The sequence below is a fragment of the Melospiza melodia genome, chromosome 4 (genome assembly GCF_035770615.1).
Source record: "Melospiza melodia melodia isolate bMelMel2 chromosome 4, bMelMel2.pri, whole genome shotgun sequence".
NCBI classification, from domain to species: Eukaryota; Metazoa; Chordata; class Aves; order Passeriformes; family Passerellidae; genus Melospiza; species Melospiza melodia.
Window position 1 is genome coordinate 90,526,969 of NC_086197.1, and position 20,578 is coordinate 90,547,546.

The 20,578-nt window shown below is 45.9% G+C and overlaps 2 protein-coding genes across 5 annotated transcripts in view; one reads left to right on the forward strand and one right to left on the reverse strand.

Moving 5' to 3' along the window:
- Positions 1–12,693, forward strand: part of SRPK2 (SRSF protein kinase 2) — an 86,184-nt gene extending 73,491 nt beyond the window's left edge. Inside the window, exons 13-16 of one of the 2 annotated variants that reach the window (XM_063155536.1) lie at positions 3,442–3,511; positions 4,224–4,316; positions 4,746–4,838; positions 11,020–12,693. In XM_063155536.1, the coding sequence (XP_063011606.1) occupies positions 3,442–3,511; positions 4,224–4,316; positions 4,746–4,838; positions 11,020–11,204 (441 nt within the window). In that variant the 3' untranslated portion in view covers positions 11,205–12,693. The remainder of the gene's footprint in view (positions 1–3,441; positions 3,512–4,223; positions 4,317–4,745; positions 4,839–11,019) is intronic. The other variant, XM_063155535.1, reaches the window with a different exon arrangement.
- A 1,563-nt stretch (positions 12,694–14,256) lies between these two features.
- KMT2E (lysine methyltransferase 2E (inactive)) overlaps positions 14,257–20,578 on the reverse strand; it is a 55,587-nt gene continuing 49,265 nt past the window's right edge. For 2 of the 3 annotated variants that reach the window (XM_063155532.1, XM_063155533.1), the window contains 5 exons: positions 19,633–19,934; positions 17,838–17,926; positions 17,623–17,736; positions 17,375–17,466; positions 14,257–16,547 (listed from right to left, as the gene is read on the reverse strand). In XM_063155532.1, the coding sequence (XP_063011602.1) occupies positions 15,033–16,547; positions 17,375–17,466; positions 17,623–17,736; positions 17,838–17,926; positions 19,633–19,934 (2,112 nt within the window). In that variant the 3' untranslated portion in view covers positions 14,257–15,032. The remainder of the gene's footprint in view (positions 16,548–17,374; positions 17,467–17,622; positions 17,737–17,837; positions 17,927–19,632; positions 19,935–20,578) is intronic. The other variant, XM_063155534.1, reaches the window with a different exon arrangement.

Below are 20,578 nucleotides of genomic sequence, written 5' to 3' on the forward strand. Positions count from 1 at the left end.
TTTCCACAGCCTTTCTGAGCAGCCTGTCCCAGTACTCAGGCAGTCTCACCAAAGAATTTTTTCCCTCATGTTTGATTGCAATTTCCCATCTTGCTGCCTGTGTTGTCTCTTCACTGGGGAGAGTTGAACTTGTTTTTCTCCACTGTTGCCTTCAGGCATAGGAGTGCAGCAGTTAAATCCCTTCTCCCCCCTGAGCAGACCCAGCCCTGCCAGCCTCTCCTCCTGCCTCCTCTGCTCAGCCCCTGCAGTGCCTCAGCTCCTCCCTGACCTCTCCCCATTGCACAGGGTCACTGTCACACTGGTGGCCCCAGACTGGGCAGGGCTGGGCAGAGCAGACCCGTGGTCACTGTGCTGCCCTTGGGGTCTCCCTGTGTCATCACAGAGTGGCAGTGACCTCCCCTGTGGAGTCTGGGGGTTCTCTGTGCCTGCAGGAGGGTGTCAGGTGAGGGTCAGTGCTGGGGATGCCCAGAGCAGCCAGAGCTGTGGCTCTTCCATGGCTCCCACTCCATCCCAGCCTGGGCTTTCCAGGGCACCACCCCTTTGGAGAGTGCTTTAAAGAGCAGAAAAACTGCTACAATCCAGAGATGGGATTGTCCTTCTTATAGCTATTTATGTGTTTATTACAGCTATTTATGTGTTATAAACACGTTTATAAATGTGTTTATCTCTAGCACAGATAGCACTAATCTCTATATCTCTAGCACTAATTTATCTCTAGCACAGATTCTTTATGACAAAAACCTTGGTCTGGTTTTATTCTTTTTTATATGAGGACAAATTTCATTTATCTTGCCCAGTGTAGCTAGTCTGTCCTGAAAGTAGCTGGGAACTACTCCGAGGTTGCCACAGAGGAACCTGTGAGACATTGGATGCTAAGAACCATCATTGCAAACACCACAGCACCTGCCTCTGGGCTGTCCTTGTGTGCATCTGAGTTAGAAGTGGTTTTGTTCTTGGAGTCCTTTAGGGAGAGTGAGAAAATCCAATGTGTGAAGTGCTGCAGCCCCAGCCCATCCTGGGCACGCAGTCAGAGCTGTACAAAAGGAAAAGAGAAGCATCATTGTCACTTTCAAAAGCTGTGGTTTTTATTCAGTGAGAAGGTGGTATACTAAAAAAATACCCCAAATCTATGGGAATTTTCAGCTCTTGAGATACACAAACTGGTCTGAAATTCAGAGCATCACAGCAGTATGCTTACCTCTTGTGCTTTTCTATAAACAGTTTTCACAGTTTTTCAGTTTAATCTTTTTAGTCCCACACAGACATATCAAGCTATTAATACTTCATTTTATGGACAGAAACTATATTCTTGTGTAGCCTACCCTTGTGGCTAAATTCAGCTGCATTTCCATTCTTCTCCAGGGATCTGTGTGGAATAGCAGGGAGTTCCTCAGTGTCCTTGGGAATCAGCCCCACTGGTGTGTGCTCTCCTGGGAAAGCTGCTCCAGCTCTCCCTATGAATAAATTTATTGCCATGAGATACAGAGAGGACACTTGGGTCTTCTGTGTCTCATCTCAGGAGAATAACAGTGTTCTCTGTGGTGTGTTCAGAGATCTGTCCCAGTGATCACTTCTGGCTGCTCTTAACATTTATTTCAGTTTAGAAACCTGGTATTTTATGAAACCATTCCAATTGTTTTCAGCTGTACAATGCAAACTGTCAATCCTGAGCTAAGAGTGGAATAAGAAAAGTAGTGAATGACTGTTTATTAGTGGTAGTAACTTTAGAAGTTAAAGGCCTGTTCATAGGATCAGCAGAAATGTCAACAAGGGGTGTTCCTGTTTTCTTGGCTGCCATGTGTGATTGCAGTGAGTTATGTTGGCTGTAGCCCACTTGGATGACACTGCAGTTCACAGCTTGAAGAAGCCAAATGCTCATAAATAGGCTAAATTTACAGGTGATTTAACAACTCCAGTTTGTAAATTGGAACAGAAAAGTGCCTATTTTCAGGAGACAAGTATTTTGTAGTAAATGTTCTAATGGAGTGGAATCCCATCCTGGAATTGTGCTCGGAAGCTCTGCCTGATTTTTGGAATGCTTTTCTGGATCGGTTGTTTTCCCATGTCTTGGACACAGAAAATAGTTTGATGTTTAAACCACCTGGAAGGAATTAGATTCCTGTGGCTGCTTGGGCAATTGGTGAGCCAGAGCTGAAAGAGACTAGTTTAACAAATTAGATCAGATGAATCCACGTCTGGACACAAGTATGGGCTCTCATAGGTGCTTCAGAGCTTTGCAGCTTTTCATGTTCATTACACCCATACAGAGAAAGTCAATTTTACCCTCACCTAACACAGGGCTAGCATCCCTGCCTGCTCTGAGGGGATCTGATGTCCTGGTGTCTGTTCTGGATTCCTCATCAGTATCTATCTTGCCATTTACTCCCACCATTGAAGTGTTTAAAAAAACTCTTTCAGATTTAGAGTAATCCAAGAAGCTAATTCAAGTGATTAATTATAGACATGAATGGATTTTTTTGTTGACTAATTTCAAGTGATTAGTTGTAGTCATAAATGGATTTTATTTGTGATTCAGACTTCTTTAATTCAGCCTCCAGCGTGCAACCTGATAGGTAAATACCCGTCAGATACATGTGTAGCTTTTATTATATATATTATATTGTATTATTTATATATATTATTATATTTTGAAATGCCTGATGTGTTCAGGTGGCTGACACAACCGCCACAGTGCACACAAGTGGGTGAGGCTGTGTTTAAGGCTGGCTCAGAGCAGCACTGCCAGACCCTGGGGAGCTGCTCTGAGCGTGGCAGCACTGCCAGGGCTCCCAGGGCTGCAGGGAGGGGCTGCACTCCAGCCCTGTGTGTGATTCCTGCCTCCATCCCACCTGCAGGGGCTGCACTCGAGCCCTGTGTGTGATTCCTGCCTCCATCCCACCTTCAGGGGCTGCACTCCAGCCCTGTGTGTGATTCCTGCCTCCATCCCACCAGCCCTGTGTGTGATTCCTGCCTCCATCCCACCTGCAGGGGCTGCACTCCAGCCCTGTGTGTGATTCCTGCCTCCATCCCACCTGCAGGGGCTGCACTCCAGCCCTGAGTGTGATTCCTGCCTCCATCCCACCTGCAGGGGCTGCACTCCAGCCCTGTGTGTGATTCCTGCCTCCATCCCACCTGCAGGGGCTGCACTCCAGCCCTGTGTGTGATTCCTGCCTCCATCCCAAGCCCCACAGAGGGCTGGATGTGGGGCTGGACACGGGGCTGGCTGTGGGGCTCTGTGCAGAGCCTGGGTTTGTGCTGCTGCTGCTGCTGCTCTGCAGGAATGATGTCCCCAGGTAAGTGGCTGCTCCTGAGTCCCAGCTCAGTCTCAGGCTGGAGCTGAGTGAGGATCCTGTGGTTTTGAGGGAGCTGTGGTGTTGTGCTGACACCTCTCGATGGAAGGCGTTATTCCTGCAGCCCCTGACTGTGTCTGTTGCGTTGTAGGCGTTTGAGCTGGCGACTGGAGATTACTTGTTTGAGCCACACTCTGGTGAAGACTATTCCAGGGATGAAGGTATGACTCTTTTGAGGTATTGTAAGAGTTTCTTCATATTTTCATACACCTTCTCTTAAATTTCCAGTGAGCTTACAGTGGCGTTTTTGTATTTGAGTAGAACTGTTCATAAACATTGTTTTCAGAGTATAAATATGATTTTTTTTCTTTTTAGTTTTAAGTGCCACCACTAGCAGTGGGTGGGCAAAAACTGCCTTCTGCAGATATTCATCTACTTAACAACTGCCTGAAGGAATTAAACTACCCTTCTTGTAAGATTGCATATGTGTGGAAACCTGATTGAAAATAACAACATTTTAGTTTAGAAAAGAAACGACAACTTTGAACTTTATTCTATTATTCTCTTTAAAAGAGTGACACTGGAATAATGTTTACATTGTGTATTTTTATTTGTATTAGGCAATTACTAATTATTTTTTTTAAAATCAGAGTTAACTCCTGCTTCCATCTGTATACCTGTCCATTTTCATGCTTGTTTGCTTGTAAATGCTCTTTGCAGTGGTAATGTGGGCATCATTCATTGTTCCTAAATGCTACTAATGATGCCAGAGCTCTGCTGATCCTGGAAACCTCTGCATGGATTTGCTGCAAACATTGTTGATTTGAAACTATTTCTGATTTTTTACTAATTCCAGTTTCTTTCCTCTTCTTTTTTATCCCATCCTTTCCCTGCCCCTTCCACTCCCGTATCCTTTTTTTCTCTCCCTCATAGACCACATAGCACACATCATAGAGCTGCTAGGCAATATCCCAAGGCACTTTGCTCTATCTGGAAAATATTCTCGGGAATTCTTCAATCGCAGAGGTAGTACCTCTTCTTTTTGAAAGGTGCCGTGACGCAGACAGAAGTGGAATTGCTGTGGCTGGTTGCATCATGTCCCAGCAAGGAGCATTTCCTGAAATCACACAACAAAATTTTCTATTTTGAAAAGCAAAATTCCCACAAATCTCTGATTTTTTTTTTTTTTTAACCCAAATGTTCTGAAAAATAACTTGGTACATTTTAAATTACATGGCGGAATTTGTTTGTGGCAGCTGCCACTCATTGTTTTGAGAAGGAAGCTTTGCTGAAAGCATCCTTCCAAAGTAGCCACTGAGTGAGCAGTGTGCTCATGTGTTTTTTACCAGGATCAATCTATTTCTGTCTGTACCGGGCCAGTGTTAGTGTGTGCATGCAATGTACTGATTAAACTGTTGTATGTTTCTGTTTTGCTGGCAATGTTCTCCAATGCAGACCACATAGCATTGATCATTGAACTGCTGGGAAAAATCCCTCGAAAATACGCTATGTTGGGGAAATATTCCAAGGAGTTTTTCACCAAAAAAGGTAACGGTATTTATGCAACACTAATTTAAAGCATAATACTATCCAAAAGGAGAATATGTTCATTTATTGGTACTGAAGAAATAGATCCATTTAAATGGAGAGCACTTACTAAAGAAGATCTGTGATGTAAACTTGGCTTTCTGGGAAAAGCCCCAGTTGGAGGTGTTCATTTCAGAATTTCATTTCAAATTCATTTGGGGATGTACTCAGCAAAGTGTGGATGTTAACAAGTGTCTGTGTGAATCTGTTGTCTAATGTTCCTGTAAGTGTGAGGACTCAAGTGATGCATGGCTTGTGGCGTGGTGAAGAATCATCTCCCAGCAGCTTTGGATCCCAGCTAGTGGTGTCCAGCAGGTGCTACTGGTAAGGGATGAGAGAGGCAGGAAGGGAATACCTGGGCAGTGGGCACTGAGCTGCTGTCACACCCAGGGAGGGAGCAGGCAGGGCAGATGGAATTGGCCCAGGCTGCTCTTGAGGGCAGGGTTTGACTCGTGGGGGATGTGGTGATGCCCCAGGTGTGTTCCATCCCCTCAGCTGTGAGACAGCCTGTGCTGTGTGGAGGGGCAGGCTCTGCCAGCAGCATCCTGGGCTGTCAGCACAGCTGAGGGCACTTTGCTGCCGGCAGAGCTGGGGAGTGCCCTGCCCAGGGCTGCCCAGGGAGGTGTTGGTGTCCGGGGGCTCAGCTGGCGGCCCTGGAGCTCAGGGTTGTGAGGCTGAACACAATCAGTGATTCAGCCTCCCATGCCCTCCCTCCTGCTCTGTGCTGGATGCTCCTGCTGCAGCAGGGACTGCCTCCCTGTGCCTCTGTGTCCTCAAGGAGGCTGCCAGTGGCATTGCAGTGCAGAGCAGCAGTGGCGATCTCAGAGGGAGCAGCTGCCCTGTGGGGGAGGCTGATGGGGCTTCTGAGTGTGGAGTGAGGTTTATGTAATCAGAAAGTCAGTGGATGAGCTGAAGGCAGAGCTGCTGTTTGCCAGCACTCAGCGTGTAAGAGCTGGGGGAAAGGCAGGGGAATTTGCAGAGGGTGGATTTAAACAAGTGTTTCCCTGCCCAGCAGGCAGTGATGAGCTTCAGGAGCTGCCTCGGGGGGCAGAGAAGGGGGCCTGTGTCAGAGGGCTTCAAATGTCTCCTGGTAACTGAGGTGTGCAAAGTCAGGCCCATGGGTCTGGAAATGTGTCAAGCAGTAAGAGCTGGGCAGGAGATTCCCTGCAGCACCTCCAGTCAGGGATTGCAGCTGCTGGAATGTATCTCACATTCCTATTTTTCACCTTACAGCAGACAGGTTGGCATTTTCTGGTGATGTGGCAGAACTGTAAAGTGACCCAGCAGTTACTCAGTAGCTGCAGTGTGGGCAGGGCACAGGAGAGGGCAGTTTGTAAAATTCCTGTGATGTGGAGAGGCCCTGGTGCTTCATGAGCATCTTCAGCTGCAGAGTGTCAGTGTTGTCCTCTGGGCCTGAACGTCAGTGACACTGCTCAGAGGCACTGGGGCTGCCTCTTGCATCCTCAGGGTGGGACTTAAGGCAGGATTAAAGGCTTGGTTCACCAACCTCACAACATAAAGGTGCAAGTTTGCTGTGGAAGATTAAGTAGACTGGATCCCACCTGTTTCTGCTTAAACCAGAGGATCCCAAATGCAAGGCAAAGGAGTGACAAACCAAGCTGCTTTTTCAGGTCATACCCAACAGTTATTCTGCTGTTGCAGGCTGGGGAGGCTGAAATGTTTGTGGAACAAAACTGGAGGTGCCAAGTGTCCTTCCTTGAGCATCTTTCTTTGCATCAGGCACCCTTTTCCTTTTCCCTGGCCATGCCAGCACTGCCAGCCTCTGCTGTCCCCAGCTGGGATTTGTGTGGGGCTGGCAGGGTGTGAGAGGGAGGTGCAGAGTTGGCCAGCAGGCTGCTGCATTCTGTACTCAACTTCTTGTGGCTTGAGCACTAGGGATAAGAAGCCTCATGGTACAGGCCTGGGGCTCTTGGAGAATTTCTCACTGTGGTCTGAGGGTGGGCTTAGAAATCTTGCTTTGAGCTCCTGTTTTGAAAACATCAGTCTTGGGTGAAAATTAGTTTGAGTTTTGCTCCTGTTCATGAGCAAGTGTGACCTCAGAGAGGTGCTGTAAACATTGGAGTTGTGCTACTGAAGTCCCAGGCACAAAAAGAAAGGTGCTAGTAACTTAGAGTTTGGAGGATCAATTCCTTTCTCAGTAATTGCCTGAAGCAGTTTTAGACATTCTAATAGGAGGATACATTTAAAAGAGGAAAAGCATTTTTAAGTTGCTTCTTACACTGTGACACAAATGCTCACATATTTTTATAGAGTCTCATCTTGATTGAGCCCAGTAAAAGACTCCAGGGAGTCCACTTCTTCAGTGTCTTCATGGAAGCTGTTTTGACTGTAAGAATTATTAATATGTTTTGGCATTAAAATGTAAAATCTTTTTGTTATTCCTAGACCATGTTCCCTTCTATATTTCTTCTGGTATTTGCTGGTGCTGTTTCCTTGTGAGCTAAACCTATGCAAGGTGCTGGCCTGGGGCTGGCTTTGCTTTGGAAGCTGAGCCATGAGAAGCACTCACTGTGATGTCCTGGAGGGGAGGAGGGCTCCCCCCATGCTCCTCACTTCCACCACTGCTGCACCAGCCCTGGAATTGGTTCTCAGGATCATGTCACAGATGTGTAGCAGCAGATTAAATCCCATTGCTGCTTCCCCAGTTCTTCACATCATCCATGTCTCACTGTTCAATGATCCATCCTCCTCTTGCCTGGTGACACATCTTAAATGTGTCTTTGACAAATTTTACAGACCAGCTCTGGTTTTTTCGGTGTTACGGTCAGCAGAGACAGCTTTAAATAGCATTTTTCTCCCCTGGTCCTTCAGAAATTTTTTTTAGTAATTTCCTTCTGGCTTAACATTTCCTTTTTTTCAGAGGGATCATTGCTGCCTCTGCTTTGGCAACAGGAGTTTTACAGCTCTGACAACTCAGTTGTCCTCTGCAGATTATCTCCTGTGTGCTTCACTATCAAAAATCCAAATAAAGAGCTTCTCTGAGGAAGCTCTCAGCATTGCATTTTTAGCACTTCTCTGAAAATGCATGCTGATGCCCTGAATACAGATGGTGTCAGACTGGTGGGGCTTGTGCTTTTTAAATTTCTCCCTTAAATACAGGCACAGCCTTGCTCTCCTCCAGCTACATGGTACAAACATCTTGAGCTAGGTGAAAATATGAGTTGGCAGGCACCTCCATTTCCTGTGCTCTTCTCATGCTTTGGATGGAAATGAGAAGGACCCACATGAAAATTATTTCTAAGACTTTGTGTCCACTTAAATGATGTTGATTTTCTTTTTACTTAGCCTATTTTGTTTCCATAGTTAGCATCATGATCCTTACTGAAAACTGAAGCACTAGTTTAAGCGTGGCCCCCACACAGATACTTTTTACTGAATCCTGTCTTCTTAAGGGCTTTTGCAATCTTCATGGAATTTCTTGTGAAAAACTTCAGCCACAGTGCTAAAAGAGTTTATTCCTTAGCAGAAAAACTGCTGAGTATTGTGCTGGGCATAGCATGGGCAGTCACACAGTGAGGAGTACTCAAACAGCAGAACTCTCCTTCCACAGTGGCACAGGAGCCTCACTGTGCAACCTTACCTTAGATCTGAGAGGGGAAAGATGCTGGAAATGACAAAATGTGAGTGCAAAGATGCTGACAGTGCTGGATGGGAGCACACACCCACCCTCCCTCCGAGCTGAGCCTTGTTTGGTACAGCAGCCCTGGCAGTGAATGCTGGGAGCTGGAGAAACCATGGACATGATTTTTTTTCCTAGTAGTTTTTTGCTTGCAGTCAATACCAAGTCATTTTTCTGTCACTTTTGGGCAGTAATTTGACTTCATGCATTCCTTTTACATAATTTACTACCTGTTCTTGTAAGCAGTCACCAATGCACTCTTTTGGAAACCTTCCAAAAGGTAAGATTTTCAGCAGTCAAGTTTCAGGGGTGCACAAAGATTTAAAGGACTGAGAGTGAGCCTGGAAATGAAGATGCTGCTCCAAGGTGTGCTGTGCTTCCTGTTGTGTGGGCCCAGAGCAAAACCTTTCTGTGTCTGTGGGTGCAGGTGGGCCCTGCCTGCACTGAGTGTTCACACAGTAACCATGACATGGCCTCTGCTGCTGTTCCTCCTGTGGGCAGCACGCCTCGAGCTCCTGTTTGTGCAGCTTGTGGCTGATGGATTGTTTGCACTCCTGCTCTTGTGGGGCTTTGTGACAGCAGCTGGAGCTGCTTTTTCAGGCCCTGCATTCTGCCTAGGACCTGCTGCTGAGGGCTGAGGCAGCAGAAACAGGGCCTGCTGAGCCTTTGGGGCTTTTAAATCATTGCAGTGAGGTGTTCAGCCCCTGGGGCAGTCAGATGGACACGGGTTACTTCTCCTGCCCTGGAGCTTCCCTTGCCACAGGGATGTGCAGGAGCTCTGGCTGTGAGCTGGTGTCAGATGGCATTTTATGGGCAGTAGGTTACAGCAGGGACAGGCAGCACACTGACAAAGCACTTGGCTGACAAGCAGTGTGGCCTGGGTGCCCCATCCCAGGTGCTGGAGTGAGCTTGTGAAGCCTCCAGTGTTGGGTGAGACCCCAGCACTCTCCTGAGTGCAGAAGCCCCACAGGGGTCTCTCCAGTGATTTTTGCAGTGTCCAGTGCAGACTGTCTGCCTTATACACATGCTCAAGATGGGTTGCATTAAGAGTATAGAAATTCAGCAGAAAACATCTGCCCTTGTGTTTCAGCTGGTGCCCAAACATCAGAGGGGCTGGGTGTGGCAGGGCTTAATTCCTGATCAGAACAGATCAGGCACTCTTAAGTCTGGTCACATTCAGAAAGAGCTTTCACATACACAGATTGATGGCCAGCTGCAGTAGTTTGCTGCAGCAAGAGGCCAGAGATTCATGAGATTGTTGGTGATAAATGCACTGCATCTGCAGAGTGTAAGTGCACTGCACACAGGTGTTCCTGGCTGTGGTCTGACACAGAAGGCAGATGTTGCCAAAGAGATGTCCCTGCTTGGGGGAGGAGAGAGGAGCAAGCCTGTTGACTTGTTTGCAAGGTGGGGTCCTATTCTCATCCTCTCCAAGGAGGATGTCCCAGGTCAGATTTACACTTTTGGGAGAACAGGAGGTGTGACTGTAGTGAAATTCCTTGGTACTGCCATCGTGAGTGGTGAGAGGGCAGCCACAGCACGTGTGAATGAGGGCTGTTGAGAGCCTGGATTGCAGGGGCTGTGGTACAAGGTGACAGATCAGTGTCCTGGTGGCAGCAGTGAGGCTCATTCGGCCTGGCAGCTGCTCGTCCCTCTTGTGCCCACAGCAATCCCTCCCTTCCCCATGTACCTCATGGCAATCTCATGGCTTTGGGCCTCATTTCTACACAGTGGGGGAGCAGGAACCTGGAGAGTTTTCCCCATCGTGCTGGATGACCCATGGACAGACCTGGGTAGTGTTGCTGGTTTGAATGGCAGAACAGTTCTCACCTCCTTCCTTCTGGTCAGCTTGGCACAGTCTCCCCTCTTGGGGGGAGCTCCAGGCCTGAGCTGCTGCCACCGTTTTTGTTGGTGGTTGGTTGAGAGGCCTGGGCAGCAGCAGGTGCCTCCCTCTCAGGAGGACTCAGAGCAGCCTTTCTGGGGGTGTCTGCCTGGGAGATGGAGCAGAATCTGGAGCACCAGACCTCTGCTTGGCTTGGCTTGGCTAGGGATGAATCAGTGCTGTGCTGCATTGCTGGCAGATGCCACGTGGTGAGGCAAGGACCTGTGTTTTGAGCCCTCCATCTTGGGATTGGAGCAGATTCTGTGAAATTTGGGTTCCTTGGCTGATGAAGAAGGAGAGGCCTGCGGTGAGGTTTGGCCATGGTGGGAGCATGAGTGCCTGTGTGCACAGGAGAGTGAAATCAGCAGGAAGCATCACTGGAGTCCAGGTGTAACGTGCTGATTGACGGCTGTAGGAACAGTTTTTGGCTTGGACATGGAACACACCCATCTCCTGTGATGACCTTGAGCAAGCTTGGTGTGCACTCCCCTTCCTGAACAGCGACTGCCAGCCCGGGCAAGGTGCTGTGAATGCAGAGTGGGAGAGAAACAAAAGAGGGATTAGTCACTGACACGAGTAAAAGGGTGTTTTTCTAATGCCATCAATATTTCTGTTTGCAGGAGAACTCCGACACATTACCAAGTTGAAACCTTGGAGTCTTTTTGATGTGCTTGTGGAGAAGTATGGTTGGCCTCATGAAGATGCTGCACAGTTTACAGATTTCCTGATCCCCATGCTAGAAATGGTCCCAGAGAAACGTGCTTCAGCTGGAGAATGCCTTAGGCATCCGTGGCTGAATTCTTAGCAGAATCTTCCAGCTGTGAAAAAAAAAAAAAAAAAAAAAAAAAAAAAGCCAGCAACCACTTTCCAATGCGTTGGACCTAAATGGTGACTGTCACAAAATCTTTAGCAGGATCACACGTGAGCTGGCTTCAATCCTCAGACCTTTATTTTGCTTGAGGTACTGTTTGACATTTTGCTTTTTGTGCACTGTGTTCTTGGGGAAGGGTAGTCTTTTTGTCCTCAGCTAGTAGTTTACTCACCCACTTTCTTCAGAAAACACTTAACGTGTCTTTAAGCATTGTTTCTTGTGTTGTGTGACATTCAGATGTCAGATTTTTGAACAAAAGAAACTTCCCCCCATGTGTTTTGGCAAGTTTTGTAACTATTTATGAAAAAAAAAATATTTTAGCTGATGCATATTATATAATTTACGAGTGTAAGAAATTTATCAAGTCAGAACTGAGTTACGGCAAGGAATTGTACAATTTTATCTTCTGGCAAAGGGATGTCATTCTTGTATTATAGTGTATGTAAATGCACCCTGTAAATGTTTATTTCCATTTAAATATGGGACTGGGGACTCAATTTCAGAGTAAAGCGACTAAGTTTTAGAGAGCTTTATAGCAAACCAATTGCATGTAGTGGACTTTAAACTGCTTTAAGGAATTGTGTAAACTTTCTATTCTATAGCAGTTCCTGTTCATTGGGTTTTAAACAAAGTGGCTCTGGTTTACAGGATTTCATTCCCCAAACGGCACTTTAAAGGAAGGCTAGACTTCTTTCTAATAAAGTATGCATTATCATTTAGCACTCCCTTTTAGAACTTTTGCCTATTTTAAGTGCTTTTAAGAAAAGAAAAATAGCAATTTCCCTTACAATGTGATAGTGAAGACATGGTACCATATGGTGTTGCCTTTTTATAAGCACTGTAAGTTGTACTATACCTTAAGAAAAAGAAAAAAAATTAAAAGTAGAGCATGAGAACCACTCTCTGTGTAGAATTACTGATCTTTTATAATAAAAGTGTGTGCTTGGCATCAGTTAAGGAAGGATATAGCTGCAGATATTTACAGTGCAGTGGGTAAAATAATCCAAGAAGCAAGATCATGCTCATTCCATTCATAGCTTTACATGTTTCTAAAACAAATTGCACTAGCTTTATTCTTTCCCATCCGTAGACATACGACTGCCCATCGTAAGTTGCACGCAACAATTATGTGTTTCCTAGGAAAAAAGCTGCATAGGCTGAAGCTTATAGGCAATACAGATTTTAGAATGTACAGTTTTTTGGAGGTGTGTTTGGGCCTCTTTTAGAAGTCAGTGGGATGAATGTAAGCTTACTCCTGATCTTCATGTAACTACAGTGCCACTTTTTTCTTGACTTTGTCCATATAAAATTTATTCACATGCCTTTGCAATAACTAGATTGTGAGAAGGTAGCCCCATGCTGTAACAATAACCAGTTGTTTGAGGTGCTTGCAGTTGTCTAATTAAAGTGTTTTGTTTTTTCAGACAGTGTTGCTGGTCATTGGAATCTTTGCCTAGCCACGACTCAGCTGTGGGGGTGCTGGAGGGGTGGGAGGTGGGGGCTGGCCTGTCCTGGCCAGAGAAAGGAGCTCCCATGTTCATTTATGGAACACATCACCTGGTGTGGGTCAGAGCAGCCCCACAGGCCCTGTGGCAGGAGGGGCTGTGGCTGGGAGTGGTTTGCTGGTGAAATGTGACCAAAAAAAAAAAGCGTCTTTCCTACCAGCTGTGTCCTGTAAACAAGGGAACGATTGTGCTGTCCCGAGCTGGGGCAGCCACTCCTCCAGAGACTGCCAAGGCACCACAGTGTGAAACTCTCTTGTCCGTGTCCAGTGCTGAGGCCCCTGCAGCAGTTGGGCTTCAGGACCGAGTCCCTTCACCCTCATCCTGGAACTGCTCTTTGTGGCTGCAAGGACAACGCTGCTCAGGACGATGCCACAGTGGAGGTAAAAGTTACATTCAGCTTCACAGCCAGCCCAGCTCTGCAGTGCCTGGTTACAAAAGCATTCCTGACTACACAGCAAATGCTGGCACTGGAATCGAGTGCCAGGGGCAGCCCAAGGCTGGCACAGCACTGCTCTGCCCTGGGAGCCCTGCCCAGGCCTTGTGCTGTTGTGCTCCCCAGTGCAGCAGCTCCCTGCCCTGCACTCAGACCTTGCCAAGCACAGTGGGGATTTAAGGTTCTCTTGTGTTTGAAATGATTTTGTTGCTGGAGGTATGGAAGAGAGGCAGCCAGATCTGGATGCTGGGCTAGAAAGGATGATGCACATCAGCATCAGTGTCTGTGCAACTGCACAGAGGGTGCATTGGGCTTTTTGGCTGTTTTTGAGAGCCTTATGCTGTCCTACACTACACATGCTAGTGTAAAATGTGAACTTGTGTGCATGCTGCAGAGCCAGCAGGTGTTCAGGAAAGCATTTCTAGTGTATGATTTTAACTAGCAAGATTCTTCTGTAGTTAGAAGCAAATTAGAATTTAAGGTGGCCCCCTTTTTTAACTCTTTTTTTAGTGGGTAGGAGCAGCTACTTTCCCTCCTGTGCCATTTCAGCGTTCCTCACTCACAGGTTCTGTTCTCTGCTCTGAGCTGGAGCCATTGAGCAGCTCCTGCTGACATGGAGGGACAGCCTCACCCAGACAGACTGACTGCACGGAGGAGCACAACAGCACCATCTTAGTGCTGCTTGGAGCAGCAGGAATCAATCGCTTCCCTTAGGAAAACTCCCAGCAGGAAGGTCCTGCAGTGGGCAGGTGCTTCCCTCTCTGTGACCAAGGCCACCTCTAGCATAAAAACGCCCATCAGTGCCCCTGCTGACCCTCTGGTAAACTGACCCAGGATTCTGCTGTGCTGGGGGTGATCATTCCTCAACCTCTGAACGGAGCAGGGGAAAGAATCCCCCTCCTCCAGGCTGTTCCACATCTGTCTGTGCTACAGCAGGGAAGCCACAGCTGGAAACTGCAGAGAACTGAAGAGCCTCACAGGGAGCAGGGATGGTCAGAGACTTAAGGCCACTTTCCTGCTGATATAGCACCCTTTCAGGACAAGTAGGTAAAACTGACATAATTGTGATTTATTAACATGAATTAAAATGCCCAACCAGTGCTGCAATGTGACAGTATATTAAAAAAAATTAAAGATCATATACTGTACTACTTTCACAAAGATCACATTTTTTTTTGCAAAAGACTTATTATATACAATACTATATCAAATGAAAGAAGCTTTAAGCAACTTTACAAGCGAAAGAAATACAGTATTTACAGCACTCGTCCGCGACATTAGAAACAGTCTATACATTAAATTACAATTTCTGCAAATAACTGATGAAACAAAAAGCCATGTCCACACCAAAACTATAAAAATCTGTATTGCATTGTTTCCTATCTCTATGCACACAAAAAACTGTTGACAGAAAATGGGAAAAAAAAATTGTTAGTGCCATCACTTAGCCTGTGCCATCACTTAGCCTGTGTACTTATTTAATTACATATGTATAAAAGTAATATAGAAAACTTTCACTAAATGAATTTAACTGCAACAATAAAATTTTAAACATTATGCAGCATCAAACCTACTGCCAGAAAAAACAGCTGGAATGTCCACTTACAAAATAAAAAGAAATACCTAATACTGGCTTAACAGCACGCTTTCAGGAATTTTAAAAAGCAAAAAATGGAAAGGATACAATGGAAGAGCACTGGTGTTTGCTTTTATACAAAGTATCATGTACAAGCTTTAAAAAGTACCTTGAATAGGTACATATTAAATATACACAGTTTATATTACAGAACATTTTAAAAATGTTTCTAACTAAAGGGACCTGTTTTAATGCCACCCCGAGCCATGGTAATTGTTCTGGAAGGTGGGTGGCACCTGTGCTCTGTGGATGGGGATCTGTCCTGGCACGGGCGAGGCCTGCTGCTGGCCCTGCACTCCGTGGGGCAGGCTCACGGAGCCGGGGTGCGGGCAGAAGCCGGAAGCAGTGGGTGTTGCAATACTGTTTGGTCCTTGAGGTTGGATGTGAGGACCCTGACCGGGGAGTGGGCAATGAGGTCCTGTGCCAGCAGGCTGATGTTGAGGTCCAGGTCCTAGCGTTGTGTGATGTGGGGCTTGAGAGGAATAGGAGGAGACGCTCGTGTGGGCATTGGAAGGGAAATGGGGGGGTCCTTGATGAGAGGGGTGGTGTAACCCTTGTGCCGATGAGGGGTGGTGCCCCGAGCCCATGACGCCCGAGGGAGGGGGCGGCGGGGGAGGCGGTGCCGAGTTTACAACGTGCTGGTGTTGTGCTTGCAAACCTTGGTGTCCCGTCGAGGGATGGGGAGCTTGGTGGTGGGGGAGAGGACCCGGTGGCGGAGGTGGCGGCGGCAAATGGTGACCAGCAGCTTGAGAATGAATGTGTGATCCAGGAGCCACTGCCATGGCGTGAACCGGACCGACAACATGTGCTACAGAGTGCTGCTGATGAGTACTTTGCTGCTGGACAAGGTGGGGGCCTGGAGCAGGTGGTGGAGGAGGAGGAGGAGGAGCAGCAGATGCCGATGCCTGGTGATGAATACTGGGGTTCTGAGAGGACAAAAAATGCCCTGCAGCTACGTGGTGGCCCGGCACCGTCTGCTGACCCGCAGTGCCAGGAAGTGCTTGATTTGGTCCAGATGAAAACACAGTCTGTTGGGGTATGCTGCCCTTCAGCTGGCTGTAGCTCTGGAAGTTTCCAGAGGGCTGCTGGCTTTGATAGTAAGTGGAAGAAGGGGGTGGAGGGGGTGGGGGAGGTGGCGCATTGCTGTTCAAATTTTGTTGGTTAAACTGGCTGTAGGAAGCTGAGGATTGTCCTGATGATGTCTGAGGGAAGAGGGGGCCGCCAGCCTGTGCCTGGCTACTGGGCTGCAGGGCCGGCGCCGCCGGGTAGAAGTTCCTGTGTGTTTCCCTCTGGGGCGTCCCAACTTGAGGCGACTGTGGGTGATGAGGTCGGTACGGAGATCCCAGCTGCTGCGAGTGAGGCTTTGGTGAAAGGTAACCGTGCTGCACAGGCGCGTGGGGGGTGGAGGACTTGGGGGGATTTTCTACGTGAGGCGAAGGGGGGCAATGCAGCTTCAAAGGTGCGGAAGGCAACTTCTGTGAATGTGAAAGTTGCTCAGCAGAGCTGCGCAGATGTGACTGAGATGGATGAGTTTTTGAAAGTGCTTGGACGTTGTTTGTCAGCTGTTTCTGCTGCAGCTCAGCTTTGGGAGGATTCGCGCTTTCAGTCTCGGGTGCAGCAGCTGCGGTTTCCCAGTGCGAATCGGGTTTGGTGGGTGTTTTCCCAAGAGGCTGTGCTGAAACTACAGGACTCGGCGAAGAGGGCTGGAATGGAAAGAAAGGCAGTCAGTGCTCAATGTCTGAAATGTTCAACCATGCGTGCAATGAACAAAAAAGAACATCTCAGAACACTCTCCTCCCCAGATTGTGAAAAGAAGTGCTAAGGTGAAGGATATGCATTTGGTGCGAGAAAAACATCAGTAACAGAGTAAGCTTGAGAAGGTACTATTTTTATCAAGTATATATCAATAATTCTTCCAAGTCAAAGACTACTGAAGTGTATTTTAAAGTTGTAACAGAAATATGATCCATTAGGTCAAAGTCTGAATCCATTCTTTGTTAAAAGTTGTAGATTTCTGAATCTGAAAGAAGTAATTCCAGAGAAGACCACTTACAGGAATAAAGCAATTTTTAGAGTGACTTAATGTTTTAAAGCTGAGGTAGTGAAAGCAAACAGACTAAACCTGATAACCTGAATCACTTCACTACTCAACATCTTTCTCCATATTATCAGACTGCCAAACAATGCCAAACTTGCAGAGCAAGAGCAAGCTCCTTTTAAAGGTAAGTCACATCACTGCTGTGGGTTCTGAGTGCCAGTTCTTCAGCGTTCACACCTCAGAACAGCACAGATACAATCTCTTCTCTCATCCATAAACATGTACACCTACTGAAAGCACAGCAAATAAACCCCCTTTTTAGTGTATATGGACAAATATTCTTGCAAATATCTACCTATGCTGAATTACTGCACAGATAGATGAATGTGTGTATGTCACCAAAGCAGTAAATCCTACAATTAACATTTTTAAAGGTGAATCAGAGCTGGATGGAGCTATTCCTATGCATGTTGTGCAAACACCTTGCATTACCTTGCTTGCTTTTGATGGACTCTTACAAGTCCTTTGGGAAGTATCTGGGGACGGACATTCAGAAGTTGGCTCTGGATTTTCAGAATCAGGTTCTACAGAGATAAAGTAGACACAAATATCAAAGTGGGAAAATTAAATCTTTTGCAGAAATCACTACGCACTTTATATTTGACTTTAAAAGAGCTATTAAAGCTGCTGTTAGACCATTGAATATCTCAAGTGTCATACAAGGTCATCTGCTTACTGACCTTCTGTAATTTCAGTGAAAGAAGGGGCCTTAAGCTGCAACTGGGAAATGAGATTTGAATGAGATGGAGACTGAACATGAGACGGTGAGCATGGCCTACAAGGTGATTCTCCCCCTACAGATGAAGCAGACCCAAACACATTATTAGAATTGTTACAGATTACCACAGGGGAACTGGTTAGACTGATGTATCTTCAAAACAATGAATCAACTCACCACTGTCCTTGTCTTTCCTATGATCACTGAGAAGTAAAGCTCTCTGGTAACTTCGTTCTCTCACTTGTTCCACAGAGGTTGATGCAGTCCTGCAAGAGAAGGCCATTTTAAATTTAAGAGGATGTACTCCCATGGCCCAAATTTAGGACAAGGTATATGCAAATACAGAGTCAGAGAAAATCTACAGTGTTGGCTGCATGTAACAACCAAATAACTGGTTGTGCATAAGGAATATTATTACTTAAGTGGTTTGTATCTATTTTCTCCCACTTTAAATACAGTCATTTCCTGCAACCATGTTACTTCCTTAATAAGAGGAAATGCCAGTTTTTTAATGTATCTGTAGATCTCTGGGTTCTTCTCTGTCTAAACAACAGAAAAGTAAAAAAAATAAAGGTCACAGTTACTGGTTCATAGTCTCAATTTGCAGAAAACTTGTCATTGCCCAGAAGTGGACGTAGTAATTTTGTTTGTTGTTAAGAATCTGCTCTTTGATAGTGGGTGCACAGCTCTAAATGGTGTACAACTACAAATCTCTGTCTAAACTTCTAAACTTCAATTGCCAGATAGTGGGTATGCAGTAACAGTCACATCTCTCTTATAACCCATGACATCTCTCAATCACAACCTGACCAAGAACATCCTAAGTGACAGTGCTCCACAAAACTATTTTCCTTTCTGGCAAGGATGTATGGCATCACTTTACAACACTGCTGCACTGAAATATTTGGTGCTGCTCTGCAGGGTTACTGCAAAATCTAAGTAGTAAATTCTTCTTGTTTAGCCTGTTTCCACAATTTAGGGGAGTAGCTTCTGCACAGGGAACTTAAGTGCAGTCTTCAGTGTTCCACTGAAAAGTGGCTGTTATGTTCTCCTGTCAACTGGCTTACAAAATCTTCTTTTCTGGAACAGCTGGAGCATCTGAGTGGAAGGATGTTCAACTCCTAAGCCCATGGTTCATCCTCACTACAGTTACACCATCACTACAGTACAAAGAACATCAGCAGGATTTATTTTGCACTAGTAATGTTTTGGAGACGGTGTCACCACAGCTGACCTATTTTAAAGCTACTAAATCTCAGTGAAAAATCTGTGCAGTGTTTTACACAGACTGAAGTCCATCTTCTCCCCATCCACACTCCACCTCTCCTCAGGATCTGGATTGTCTGGAGTATCTGGCATTGCACACACTGCCCATATGGTCTGCAAAAAGGGAACCACTGAGCAAACACCAACATTGCTGTGTCACCACATGCTCCCAGCTGAGCAGGAGCTGCTGGCCAGGCTGCACTCAGCCCTGCACTGGGCAATTAGGCAACAGCAAACATCCCACACACATTCCAGCCAGGACTGAAAACCACACCTCCTAAAGTCTTCCAGAAGCCTTTGCTAATCAGCATAGATTTTTCTCCTGCTGCACCTTATGCCCTACAGTACTTCTGGAAAGGCTTTGAGATTTAACAGGAAAAATTCTCTTCATCTCACAGACAAAGCAGTGGAAATACAAGGACACAAAGGCTCAAACCAATACCTATTTTGCCATTAGAAGATAAATTAAAATAATTTAATAAATATCTTGTGGGTAATTCTTCATGTAATTGCATCATTATGAGGTGTCTGCTGTATTTCTGAGATTAAAGGTAAGACAACTCTTCACTGAGCTGGAAGAAGAGCTTCCAGCCAGTAACCTGCAACAGCAGTCTTAATGAAAAATAGATTTCAAATACCAAACACTTAGATTCATATAAATAATTCTTCCAAATTAAACTGAAATCCTGTAGTTTTGTGGGCTCACCACTGAACTTCTGGTTCACTCTTCTCACTGGAGGAAGATTCCTTAACTGCACAGTTGTTGCCAGTGTCCTCTGGAGCTGCATTATAAACAGCAGTTGGCAGTGGTAAAGGCAGGCTTGCAGTGTTTTCAGTTTGCTCCCCATTTTCAGCACTGTTGTTATAGCCATCACTAGCACCATTATTACTGCTTGTATTCCCTGCACCAGCAGCATGAGGAGATACAGTAACCAGGGGGAAGCTGTCTGGCTTGGAGCCACTTTTCCGAGCTTCACGCTGCCTCTTGCGGTATTCTAACAAGGACACCTGAGGAGAAAAAACAACCCACAAACAAACATTAGAAAGGAACTTTTACCCATTTTCTTTATCACAGTTTCTATTAAATGAACTGTGTATTTCAGTAATATGTAGCATGTAACTGGTTAAAAAAAAGGACAGAAATTAATTGAAGATATTTCACCACAGCTGCAGTGGAATTGACAGAGTACTGAGCTACTATACCAACTGTAAAGGTGATATTAAAAAAATGCTTCTGCCAAGAGCAGCATTATGTGTTGTGCCTCAGAGAAGAAGCAGATGACACAGGTCAGCAAAAGGTCCACTGCTGAAGTCATTCTCTTGGCTGTGGTTACAAAGGACTCTGTGGTTTCTCCTGAACTGCAGAATTTCACTATTACACTGATCTAGTAAAGCTAATTTCAAGAGATGTCACATCCAGGTCTCAGATTGACTCCCTTGCATGAGAACCCACTACCCTTCTGCTTCATATATCAAAGCATTCACTAAGCTCTTCATGCCTTTTAACATCCAGAATTTGCAACTTACTTTTTCCCATTTATTTTGAATTTGTCTTTACTGCCCTTTAAGACAGACTGATTAAGAACATATTTTTAAGCTAACTCTATTACTAAAAATAACAACACATGGTTCCTATTTCATGTATTATGTAT